We start from the raw sequence: 12,846 nt of genomic DNA, 5'->3' as shown, positions 1-12,846 counted from the left end.
CACAGATAACCATCTGCTCTTGGTAGATAAGGAATGGCAGAAGTCAGGCAGTCTGGTCTTAGGGATAGGCTGCAATTGATCACACAAATGCAGGAAACCTGATTTTGCAGAATCTGTTGGGCTGTGTGAAAGCCTTGTTTTACAAGCTGTCAGTAGATACAACTTATTTAGAAACATAATCTTCATAACAGGAGGATTTAAAACAAAATTATTTAATCATATATTTCCCTTTCTTTAGCGCCATGCTTCATTTCAGACTTAAGTATTCTGGTTCACACAAACGCCAATACTTTTATGACTAAAATCATAAATCACGAATCTTTGATCAATTATCCCTTTGCGGTGTCCGCCCGCCCGGCCCGGCCGAGCCGCGGAACCTTGCTGCGCCGGAACCTTGGTGCTGCGGCGCGGGGCCCGGCGCGGCGGGGCGGGGCGGAGCGGAGCGCACCGCGCGGGGCGGGGCGGCGTGAGGCGGGACCGGGACCGGGACCGGGACTGGGAACGGGAACGGGAACGGGAGCGGCCCCGCGCCCCCGGGCAGGCCGAGATGTACGCGGGGCTGCAGGAGCTGGGAGTGGCCAACGGCGAGGACCTCAAGGAGACCCTGACGAACTGCACGGAGCCGCTGAAGGCCATCGAGCAGTTCCAGGTGCGCCGGGCGCCGCGGAGCCGCCGTGCGGGGACCTGCGCTGGGTTTTCCCCGGCTTTGTTTGTTTTGCCGGGTGCCGTTCTCAGTTCCCGCTGCGGTTGTGTTGCAGACGGAGAACGGGGTGCTGCTGCCCTCGCTGCAGTATGCGCTGCCCTTCCTGGACCTGCACGGCACCCCCCGGCTCGAGTTCCACCAGTCCGTGTTCGATGAGCTGCGGGAGAAGCTGCTGGAGAGAGTCTCTGCCATCGCCTTGGAGGGCAAGGTGGAGGAGAGGTGTGTCAGCAGTCTCCTTGGTTCCGTGGAGTGAGCTGGGAGTTGTGAGTGGAAGGGCATGGGTGACTTCTGTAAAGGAGAGATGGGCTCCTCAGGGCCTGAGCTCCAGTGGCTTTGAGGTGCCCACTTTGTTCCTTTACTGCTCCGTGGCACTTAGTCTCGTGTGTTTCTGTTTATTCAGATACAAGAAGCTGGAAGATCTGCTAGAGAAGAGCTTTTCCCTGGTCAAGATGCCCTCGATACAGCCTGTGGTCATGTGTGTCATGAAGCACTTGCCCAAGGTGGGAGCTCTGCACTGGTTGGCCTGGTGTGACATTGTGTGTCCCTGGTGTGACATGTGTGCCACTGGTGTGACATGGTGTGTCCCTGGTGTGACATGTGTGTCACTGGTGTGAGATCTATGGTGTGCCTCTGGCAGGTGGGCTCTGCTCTCTGCACCTTCTGCAAGTGTGTTGTTCAGTGTCAGGGACTGACTGAAGAGTCAATAGATTCTTGTATCTGCTAATAACTCAGTGGACTAAATAAAAAAGCATTTTACATTTTGATAATCAGATGAGACCATTTCCCTATTTTCTTCAATCCATGCAGCTTCCTTAAAAAGTCAAGTTTGCTGATAGGTGAATTTTTCCACAACTGATTTACAAACCTCAGGCAAGTGGAAAGTAAGACTTGAGGAGTGCAATTAAAAGTGGGCAGGAGGGAGAATCAGATCTGTGAAACAAAAATCTCTAGGAGTGTCCTTCCTAAAAGCATCATGTTGCACTCAAGGTAATAAATTCAAAACCCTGCTAGAACTTCAGTAAGTCACTGAGTTTGGACACATCACCTCAAATCTCAGCACTGGAGATTTAAAGTTGATATTTTTTATTCTTTGGAAGAATTAAGGGTGTGTGATTTGGTTGTTGAAGAAATCTCTGAGAACTGGTTTACTGCTGCACTGGGTGGGTGAATGCCCAGATTGTCTGAGGTGGGAAGCAGGGCATGGAGAGGACTGTGCTCTGTGCTGGGGCAGCCTCACCTTGAGTCCTGGGCTGTTTGGGCACAAGATAAAAAAAACATCTGAAGATCTAAAGCTGTTGGAAAATGTTGAAAGGATGGGGAAAAGTCTGCAGGGACCCATAAGGAGCAACTGAAGGCACTGGGATGGCTCAGCTGGGGCAGACTGGGGGCACTGGGATGGCTCAGCTGGGGCAGACTGGGGGCAGAGCTCCCCGGGGCTGCAGCTCCTCCCCAGGGGCAGCTCTGGGCTCTGCTCTGGGACAGGGACAGGAGCCAGGGAATGGCTGGGGCTGGGCCAGGGCAGGCTCAGGCTGGAGCTCAGGGCAAGGCTCTTCCCTCCCCCAGAGGTGCTGGCACTGCCCAGGCTCAGGCTGGAGCTCAGGGCAAGGCTCTTCCCTCCCCCAGAGGTGCTGGCACTGCCCAGGCTCCCCAGGGAATGGGCACGGCCCCGAGGCTGCCAGAGCTCCAGGAGCGTTTGGACACCAGGGATGGACAGGCTGGGATTGTTGGGGGTCTGGGCAGGGACAGGGGCTGCACTGGCTGATCCTGGGGGATCAGGGGATTCTCTGATTCCATGTTTTAGATGCCTCCTGGAGTCAGTTATGGGTTACATGGACTGTCAGGTGAGGTGCTGCTCACTGTGTAACTGCTGTGTGCATTGCAGGTCCCTGAGAAGAAGCTGAAGCTGGTGATGGCTGATAAGGACCTGTACAAGGCCTGTGCTGTGGAGGTGAAGAGGCAGATCTGGCAGGACAACCAGGCTCTCTTTGGGGATGAGGTGTCACCCCTGCTGAAACAATACATCCTGGAGAAGGAGAACATTCTCTTCAGCAATGATATTTCCTTCTTGCAAAATTTCTTCAGTCCATCTCCCAAAACAAGACGTCAGGGAGAGGTAAGGACAATGAAACCCTCACAGTGTGCTGCTGAGGAGAATTTATCAGCTTTCAGTCAGCCATCACATAACAGGGGCTGTTTTCCCCTGCCCACCTTTGCTGCTGAAGTTGTTTAGCTAAACAAACTCCTTGCAAGAAACACCAAGCCATTTTCTCCTACACATCTTGATGAAAGCAGCAGGAATTATTTTAGTTGTGTAATAAATGATGAATGTTCTAAGCTGTTAATGCACTTTAAAAAAAGAGGGCACATTTTTTTCTCTGTTGTTCGGTCTAGCTTTAATATACTTCAGCTATTCTGGAGGCTGAACATCTCTATCACATCAGTTTGAGTATGCTGATATGTTAAATTTGCTTTCTTGGGACCCTTTTTAGTGGACATAGCTCAGCTGAAGTTGCTTTTTTTTTTTTAGGTATGTAGAAAGCTGTAGTTAATTTGCATCCAGAAAAGATGCTCTTTGAATTAAATTATCTATAAGACAATACAAAGCTTTCATTTCAGAGAGGACAGCTCATTTATTAAGTGGGGTTGTTTTAGACCTGTTTGGCTTTCAGAATCATTTGGTGTAAGTGGCCTGGTGCAAGTTACTCTGGGTTTGCACTGCATAGTTGTGCTTTAACCCCAGCTGGCCACCCAGCACCACACATCCATTGGTGACTCCCCTGAGGGGATGAGGGGAGAATCAGAAGGGTAAAAGAAAGAAACTTGTGGGTTGGGACAAAAACATGATGGCTGTTGAAGTCTTGGTGAATGTCTCTTGAACAAATGCTCTTGGAAATTGTCCTGGTTTGAAGGACAGGTGTCTGCCAATGAAGGCAGAAGCTTCTCTTTGAAATGGAGAATGTAAACATCCCCCTCCTCCAAATTATTATTATAATTTTGAAATTAAGGGGCTCTCAGGTAAAGATTGGGGAGTTAGGAATAACAGTTCTTTACTAGGAAAAATTAAAATAGAAATGCAGTATTACAAAGAACAATCCCAGCCCTGCCAGAGTCAGAATCCAAGCTGACACAGTCAGTCAGTCAGGGTGGTGGCACAGTCCCATTCCATGGTGGCTGCATCCTCCTGCAGGGGCAGATGTGGTTCAGCTGGAGCAGTGCTCCTGGAGAAGGTGCAGTTTCCTCTGAAGGTGCAGGGATGATGGGGAAAGGTCTGGTTTTCCTCTGGAATCCAGTGGAAAGAAGGTGCCTTGGTGTCCAAAATCTCAGTTTTTCTCTGGGTAGGAAAGGCTTGGCTCCTGCCCTGGCAGGAGCATCTCCCAGTGGGATGATGGAATTTTATCAGCCATGCACTGGGACTCAGTGGCCATGAACAGGAGATATCTCCTGGAGGGAGGATGGGCTGTGGGAAGATAAAGATGATTGTCCCAGCTGGTTTAAAGATGGCCCATTAGCAGAGAATATGTGCCAGGAGATCAGGGACACTGCCCCACCTGGCTTAACAGATGGGGACAGAATACACATTGCTGACACATCAACCCAGCACATAAATCTTGGAGCAAAAAGTTTCTTTTCAGGACCTCATGTCCCTACAGATGCTTCAATCTTGGTAAATCAGATCACATAATGAATTTACATGTGTGTGTGTGTGTAGAATGAGAGCATCTCTTGGTGCTGAGCCCGTTTGTGCCCTCTGAGCTCAGGTGGTGCAGAAGCTGACGCAGATGATCGGCAAGAACGTGAAGCTCTATGACATGGTGCTGCAGTTCCTGAGGACCCTGTTCCTGCGCACCAGGAACGTCCACTACTGCACGCTGAGGGCAGAGCTCCTGATGTCACTGCACGACCTGGAGATCAGTGACATCTGCACTGTTGACCCCTGTCACAAGGTACCAATCCTGTGGGACACATGGGGGTATTTATGGAGGATTTGCTGGAGAAAGCCCAGAGAATATGAGTCCTTTCTGTAAAGAGAGTTCAGACCTTGAACGTAAATGTCATCTTATATTCCTTGGACCTTCAGGTGAGAACTTCAGCTTGGTTAACCAACAGTTTGCTTTCATGAATCCATGAATCACTCAATTTTAGAGTACTTTGGGAGTGTTAAAAGCAATATCTAATCTGACATCTATTCTATGTAGATGCTTCAAAAATAATAAAAACCATCAGCTGGCCCCAGGTTCTTACTCCAGGCTTCTCTCCCAGTTGTGGTTATGCTCCATCTGTCAGTAAAATGTGTAAGAATAAATACTTTGGGTATTGAATTATAAGAAAACTTTAAATTATTCAAATATTGGGAAGTGACAGATGTGGTAATGTCACAGCAAGATCTTATTACTGGCCTCTTGTTCATGGTAGCATCACTCTGACCTGGAACAAGGCTTTTTTTCTGAAGTAGTTGTTAAGTTTTACATGTTTTACTGCTTAAAAATAGTTCAGTAATACAGCTCTAAAGCACAAACGCCTCTACTGTCAATATTCCTTCCTTTAGAGAATGGGAGTGCTATTGCAGTGGCCAAAATAAACCATATTTTTATTTCTATGTGATGATGCTTCTTTTCGGTCTCCTACTTGTGTAAGTTCACAGCTGTGCAGGGCAGTGATTGATTTAACTCCTGCTCCTTAATTGCCAGGGAATTGGAGTAAGTGACCCCAGGTTAGCTTCCCTGGGCACTCCTGACCTCTGTGTCAGTCACCAGTGAGATACTGTGCCTGGGCACATTAATGAAGCATCTCAGTTGCAGATATTTTGAGGTGATTCTGGGCCTATTTTCTCTGACACCCCGTGTTTCTTGCTGGATTAATGAGTTCCTTTGGTGGCAGTTCACCTGGTGCCTGGACGCCTGCATTCGGGAGAAGTTCGTGGACAACAAGAGAGCTCGGGAATTGCAAGGGTTCCTGGATGGGGTGAAGAAAGGACAAGAGCAAGTGTTGGGGTAAGGCATTGGGCTACTCATTGGGAAACTGTCAAAAGCTTCCTAGCACTCACAACATCTGACAGGTGCTGGATGTGTTAATTCTTCCCTAAAGCCAGCAAACCTCCAGCAGCCCCTCTCTGCAGTCACATCCCAAACATCCCTCAGTGTGCTGGGGCACAGCCAGGCACATCCTGATAGCAGAGCTTGCACTGCTTCACTTGCACTCTTGAGTCTCCCCTGTGGCCTCATAACAAAATTCAGGAGCCTTTCTTGGGAGTCAGAATAACTAATTATGAATGACTAGTCTGGCTTTAAACCCAGAGAAAATGGGCTGGTGATACTTGTCAGTTAAAGTACTTCATTAGCTTCAAATGCTGTGATCTGGCACACTTTCATTTCTGGAAGGTGCCCTCACAGTATTTTATTTAGCTGGTACTTTCAGATTTTGTCCATTGGTATTTTAAATGTCCATTGGTATTTTAAGTCTTCACTATTTGAGAATTCACTTTTACCTGGTGTTTTTCAAAAGCCTCTGAGACCTTTCTGTCCTCAGCACTCTGGAGATGGTCAAAGAGCTCCACTGTCTTTGGGCTGTCTCCCAGCAGAGCTTCAAGTGGCTGTGGGAGATTTTGTGCTTGATCTCAGTGCAGAATATGTTCAGCAATTGTTTTTTGTGCTCTTTCATGTCAAAACCCACATGAATGTTATTTCTGTACAAGGCAGGAGGAGATTCATCAGGTGCACACAGTTAGGTTTGGACCTGTACAGTGGGGTCATTGGTTATGGATGACAAGTGTTTGATTTTTTGCTTCTTCTCAGGGACTTGTCAATGATCCTGTGTGATCCCTTTGCCATTAACACCTTAGCCTTGAGCACCATAAGGCACTTGCAGGACCTGGTTGGACAGGACACCTTACCCAGGGTAAGCATTGTGTTCCTAACCTGAGCTGTGGTCTTGGCTGACTGACAGCCATCAGGGAAGGACTGGCACTGTCCAGATCTCAGAAGTTCCCAAATGTGGCAGTTGCAAGAAGGGAAACATGACTCCTGTCCATTTGCAGCACCTGCATTGGACATGGGCATTTTGGAATTCTCCAAAACTGACCATGAATTCTCTGCATGGCTCATTCTGCCTGGCAGCTGTGCAAATACAGAATAATATAGAATCTGTTCCTCCCTGCTTTTTCCCTCCATCAGTTTGTGTGACAGCAGCATCTTTCTTTGCCATGGTCAATGCCATGGGTTTGTTTGCACAGTTCTGGTCTGGTGGCTGAGATAAAACAGTTCCTGTAAGTGGAGTCTGCAGGAGGTGCTGAAATATTAAGGGCACCCTGACAAGTGTCTGGACAATGGGAGCCACTTGCTGTTTTATCCCTGAGTTGTTCAGTGTTATTGCTGCATGGAGTAACTTCCTTGTGACAGTTTAAGACTGAAAGTCATTTGGGTTTCAGGACACAATATAAACAACAAAAAAAATCCATTGTCATTCTTCCACACCCTTTCTCCTCCTTTCTTCTACTGAGATGACTTGTTTTGTCCTCTCACACATTATATTTTAGTGCACTAATTGGGCTGGACACATTTTAAAAAGATGTGCTCAGGTGGCTGCAGACTTCCTGGTACATTATAAATCTACAACCCCCCACAAACCCTGAGGTGTGGCAGTTATCTGATGCCCATTTGAGGATCAGTTTTCAATTAACTTGAACTGAATGCCTTTAGCAGTCTTGGACAAAGCTGCTAATCCAGAACAGCTTTGAATATAAACCACTGCTTCCAAATAAGTATCTCATGTGAAGATTAAAATAGCTGTTTTTCTCTCCCCTTCAAATTGGAGGAAAGCCCGGATCTGCTGCTGCTCCTTAGGATGCTGTCTTTGGGACAGGGGGCCTGGGACATGATTGACAGCCAAGTCTTCAAGGAACCAAAAATGGTGAGCCCTTTTGATGGTAAGAATTTAGCACAGTTAATCAAATTCAGACTTGTTTATTACTTTATTTCATTCCTTATTAAACATTTGTTCTCCAAATGTCTCATCAGAGCTTTCCTTGAGAAAAAACAGTGGTCACAGAACAGCTGTTCTGGACTGTGAGTTTCCATTACCTGCCTTTTTATTTCCATGGGTGCCTGGTCCTTACTGTTCTAAAATCAGCCTGTATCTCTGTTAATTACTCCACTGGTTGCTTATTGCTTTCTCATTTTTCCTGGAGTCTTGTACACAGCTGATGTGTTTGTAGAACACATCTCGCATGAGGAAAGCAGCATTTCCAAGACTGGTCTCAAACTCTGGTAGCAGTTTAGAAGCTTTTCATTGACAAGAAAAATGTTTTTTCCCCTCCCAACTCTCTGTTACAGGAATTTAATGTGGTGCCACACTGAATTGTAATCTTTCCATGCTTTGGAAATCCCCTCCCAGTATTACAGGAATCCCAGTGTAGTTCATCTGAGGGCAGGAGGGCCAACCCTGGTGTTGCACAGCAGGGCTGTTCCTCAGGAGGAATTTGCTGTTTCTGTTCTGAACTATAAAATAGTAAATGTTTTATAAATACCCAGGCCTCTGAAGTCTCCAAAATACATCCACTCCTGGCTGCTAGGATGTTTAAATTCACCCCAGGGAAGGTGTGCCTTAACACTGCCACTGTAGCAGTGAGAGTGATCAGTAATTCTGGAGGTGATGCTGTGATTTGTGCTCTCTCATGAGCCTGTAAGGGAAAATGCTCAGTTTCTTTCTAAAGGGAGCCTCTGAATCAGCCTTCAAAATCTGATTTATTTGTGGTTGTGTTACCACAAATAAGCCTGGGCCATGCTGTGAGTCTGTAATTGTTGGTATCAGCAGTTTGATGTCATCCTGAGCACATCCCATGCCTGCAGCAGTGCTGGGAAGGGCCTCTCAGGAGAAATGCTGCACACTTGTCCAAAGAAAGGGTTTGAGCAGGAATATTTCTGGAGTTCTCCTAATTACCATGGAATATGTAGAAGTGAATTATTCAGGACTTTTGAACTGGATTTTCCTCAGTGCCTTGCTTTTGTCACTGCACTTCAGGACCATTAGGTGGCATGAAGTGACTGATGATGGATTTGTTCTCTTCCCTCTGTCCTTCCCTCCCTCCAAGGAAGCTGAGCTGATCACCAGGTTCCTGCCCCTGCTGATGTCCTTTGTGGTGGATGACCACACCTTCACTGTGGATCAGAAGCTGCCCTCAGAGGAGAAGGGACCAATCCCCTACCCCAGCACCATTCCCGAGGCTTTCACCAAGTAGGTGCCTGGCCCCACCCACTGCAGGGTCTGGCAGCAAAGCAGCAGGGAGCCAGACCTGGCAGGGAAAACTGCCTCTGCTCAGGGCAAGGCTTCCTGGGATGGGAGTCAGTGCTAATGCAGCAAGTCTGAACTTCCCTTTAGCAAAACAGCTTTCACTTGTGCTCCCTCACATAAAATTTATCTACATAAAGTAATATTTCCTAAAAGACCTAAAATAGGAGAGTATTTGGTGTTTCTGTTCAGCTTCCCAGGCAGTGAATGCTGAGTTTTGGGTGATATCTGGGTGCAGCTGAATGAAAAGCTTTATTGGAAATCACAAAATTGGCATTTTTGACAACCACACTCTTTCTCTGTTGATAACTTGTCACTCTAGGGATGTCAAAATGATAGTTAAAACCTCTCTGTGCTCTGTTGTGTTCAGATGTTCTGCTGATTTCTAGCACAATTCCAGAATCTGGGATACTGGGTCCTGGTAGTTGTTCTCTCCTCTGTCACAGGCTGGGAGAGTAAAACAGAATTTGACTTTGTATAATTTTTGAGTACTTGGACTTCTTCTGAACCCCATTTTGAACAGCACTTCTATCATTAATACATTATGAATGTTCACAGTCAAATCCAGCTGTTTGCTGAATGTTCAGTTTTTCTGGAGTGTGGTAGTGAGCATGGGATGATCCATCTGCTCACTCACTGAATGGCTGCTCTTCAGTGGGTTTGAGTTTAGCCACTGCTGTATCTGCTTGATAACTACCCCAAAAGTACTTTAAACCTCTTAAAAACTAAAAAAAAGCTTTATTGATGAATAAACTTTGCTTGTGCCATAACAGGTTCCTGCAGGAGAACAGAATAGCTTGTGAGATTGGGCTGTATTACATCCTTCACATCACCAAACAGAGGAACAAGAATGCTTTTCTGAGGCTCCTGCCAGCACTAGGTAGGTCTTTGTCTAATCTTCTGTTCTATGGCTGTTTGCCTTGTATTGGACACTCAGGAGGCCACTGAACCTGGAATGAAAGGGATGTCAGAGCCAGGGACATCATGTTCTGCCTTTGGCTCTTTGGTGACTTAGTTGTGAGTCTTTGGGTTCTGCAGTTTTCTGCTGATATGAGATTTTAGGGACAGTGGCTGAGGTCAGTGGTTCCTTACATGAAGGGCTCCTTTAACAATGAGGTCAGTTGAGAACCATTTGGAATGAATCTGAAAGATTCAGAGCAGGTGCCCCAGTTCTGCTGCCCACAGTGATTGCAGGTGGCCAGAAGTTGCTGGGACTTGGCTTTGTGTGATAAAAAAAACTGGTAACAAAATAGGACTGAGCACAGCCTTAATTTTTTCACCAATATTATTGTGTTCACTGACTCCTCTGGGATGAGTTGCAGGAGAGCTCTGGAGCAATCTGCTTTTAATCTTTTATGTCTGAAAGATCAAAGCCACTTGCCTGGGCTGCCTGTTATCAAAGGAAATGAGGGAAAAGAAAAAAAAAAGACTGAAAGAAAGTAGGCTTAGATTAAGTACTGGGCAGGAATTGTTCCCTGGCAGGGTGGGCATTGCTGGCACAGGGTGCCCAGAGCAGCTGTGGCTGCCCCTGGATCCCTGGCAGTGCCCAAGGCCAGGCTGGACACTGGGGCTGGAGCAGCTGGGACAGTGGGAGGGGTCCCTGCCATGGCAGGGGTGGGAATGGGATGGGCTTTAAGGTCCTTTCCAACCCAAACCATTCTATGGTAAAACCTCACTGCAGGGTTTCCAGCAGGAGCAGGAGCTATATGGACAGGTTTTGGCACATCCTTGTCAGTCTCTGTCTCTTTCCATATTTTATAGTTGAGACATTCAGTGACTTGGCCTTCAGTGACATTTTCCTGCACCTGCTCACTGGAAACCTCACCCTGCTCAGTGATGAGTTTGCACTCGAGGAGTTCTGCACCAGTCTCTTTGATGGCTTCTTCCTCACTGCCTGCTCCAGGTAAAGAAGATTTTTCTCCCTGGAGAGAGGGAGTTTACTCTGCCTGACAGAAGTTTTACTGCTATGAACAATAGTTTAATAGTTCACCAAATTCTTCACAGGCAGTGGAAATATCAGCCTGATGCTGTTTTCCTTTAAGGAAAGGTGTATGTTTTGGGATGAAGTTTTTATCAGCAAATGGTTATGTCTTGATGGTGAATTTTTATCTAAACTGAATTCATTATCCCTAAATTGGAGCTGCAAAGGAAATTATCCTTCAGGCTTTGTACATAGCTCTGGCTATGTACAGTTAACTTCAGCTCTTTGCAGTATCAGCAGCACTCAAAAAGCTGTTGTTACCTCTGGTCAGTCACTCTAGTGGCCTGCAGATAAGTTCAGCCTCCAGAAAGTTTCCCTGGAAGTGGCTGAAATTACTGCTGGGGCGTAGCAGCATGTGCTGCTGCTGCATCTTCCACACACTCTGCTTAAAATCTCCCCCTCCCTCCTCATGGCTGTGCAGGTAATCCCCTCCTGTTGAACAATTCCTTGAATCCTTGAAGGTCTAAGGCAGTGTAAGTGCTTACACTAAATTAGCCCCTTACAGAAGCTCAAATTCTCAGGGGTTTTGGAAAATTATAACAAAGTCGGTGGTGGGTGAATTATTCTGGTGCTGTGGCTTCCTTGTTCTCAATGTGGTGTTTGTTTGTCTTGGTTACTCTGCCTTCCAATGGCTCTTGCAGGAAGGAGAACGTGCACAGACATGTGCTCAGGCTGCTGCTGCATCTGCATCACAAAGTTGCCCCAGCCAAACTAGAGTCTCTCCAGAAAGCTTTGGAGCCCACCAAGCAGGTAGGAAGGGAAAACTGATGGCAGAGGAAAGCAGCTGTCTTTCCAGACACTGCTGAGTGGAACACCAGCTCTGCTTTCCAAGTGTACCCAGCTGTGGCCTGATCACCTTGCAGCTTCCTCCTGTGTTAAACACACAGGGTACAGGCACACTGGGTGTTCTGGCTAGAATGAAGTGTGACTGTGCTGTTTCCCTGTCCCTGATTCTCATCCTGCAGAGTGGGGAGGCTGTGAAGGAGCTTTACAACCAGCTGAGTGAGAAACTGGAGCTCCGCAAGCCCAGCCCGGCTGAAGTGACTGAGACTCCCTCCATGGAGCTGCCCCTGCCCACGGTGCCCACTCCAGCCTCACGCTGAGCTGGGGCTGCAGGGCAGGGCTGGGGGGCAGGAGCTGAGCCTGTGCTGCCTTCTGAGTCTCTGCCCTCCTGCTGGAAACAAAAACAAAGCCACTGAAGCTCCCTAAGGAAATGCTGCCGTTCACCCAACTCACTGGCTCTTGCTGGTTAGAAAACTGTATGCAGTGCATTGCAAGGTTTACTTTTCTTAAAGATAGCTGAGTGTCTTCTTGTAGATCCACTTAAAATCTGACTGTACATTTAAAAAAAGAAAATGCATATTTTTAAGCTTGGCATCCTGTGTTTTTACACTCTGCTCAGTGAGTGTGGAGCTCTGGTGTGGCTGAGCAGGTGGTGTGGGCTCTTGAGGCTAATCATGGCTTCTTGGCCTTGGTCTGCCCCTTGGGGTCTCTGGAGAAGATGCTCAAGAGGAGAAAGAGTCAGAGGAGATGAGCTCCACTGAAACCAGTTCCTGTTTAAGGTTCCAGCTCTCATGGCACGTGGTAAGATGTGCTGCACTGTCAGGGGTGTCCACTGCTGCCAGCAGTCAACAGCCTCTGCTCAGATGGGCTTTCACAAAGAGAGCCAGAAATTGAACCAGTCTCTCTCCTTTGCCCCCCAACTTTTCTCCAAAGGAGCAGCTTGAAGTGCAGTTACAAAGAGCAAGACTGATATTCCTCAGTGACAGTAAAGGTTGAGGGTAGGGGGAGTGAGATTCTGTTTTTGAAAATATAGACTCATAGAAGTTACCTGGATTGGAAGGGACCTTTCAGATCATCCAGTCCCAGCCCCTGCCAT

The 12,846-nt window shown here is 47.3% G+C and overlaps 1 protein-coding gene across 1 annotated transcript; it reads left to right on the top strand.

The window, feature by feature from the left end:
* The first annotated feature begins 478 nt into the window (after window positions 1-478).
* Window positions 479-12,334, top strand: NELFB (negative elongation factor complex member B). Its single transcript, XM_079324255.1, has 13 exons — window positions 479-649; window positions 759-922; window positions 1,104-1,203; window positions 2,586-2,816; window positions 4,462-4,647; window positions 5,582-5,694; window positions 6,496-6,598; window positions 7,514-7,609; window positions 8,790-8,932; window positions 9,760-9,866; window positions 10,748-10,889; window positions 11,609-11,717; window positions 11,933-12,334. Exons 1-13 carry the CDS (start codon window positions 548-550, stop codon window positions 12,068-12,070), a joined length of 1,734 nt encoding a protein of 577 aa, XP_079180381.1. The 5' UTR covers window positions 479-547; the 3' UTR covers window positions 12,071-12,334.
* The last annotated feature ends 512 nt before the right edge of the window (window positions 12,335-12,846 follow it).

The sequence above is a fragment of the Erithacus rubecula genome (assembly GCF_903797595.1).
Source record: "Erithacus rubecula genome assembly, chromosome: 21".
NCBI lineage: Eukaryota > Metazoa > Chordata > Aves > Passeriformes > Muscicapidae > Erithacus > Erithacus rubecula.
The sequence above is the reverse complement of the archived record's forward strand: the minus strand, read 5'-3'. Positions and strand labels throughout refer to the sequence as shown.

Excerpts from the sequence above, each read along its gene's own strand:
- NELFB (XM_079324255.1), top strand. The coding sequence starts at position 548 with ATGTACGCGGGGCTGCAGGAGCTGGGAGTGGCCAACGGCGAGGACCTC. Across the intron at positions 7,610-8,789 it reads TCTTCAAGGAACCAAAAATG|GAAGCTGAGCTGATCACCAG; the intron begins GTGAGCCCTTTT and ends CCTCCCTCCAAG. Across the intron at positions 9,867-10,747 it reads GAGGCTCCTGCCAGCACTAG|TTGAGACATTCAGTGACTTG; the intron begins GTAGGTCTTTGT and ends CATATTTTATAG.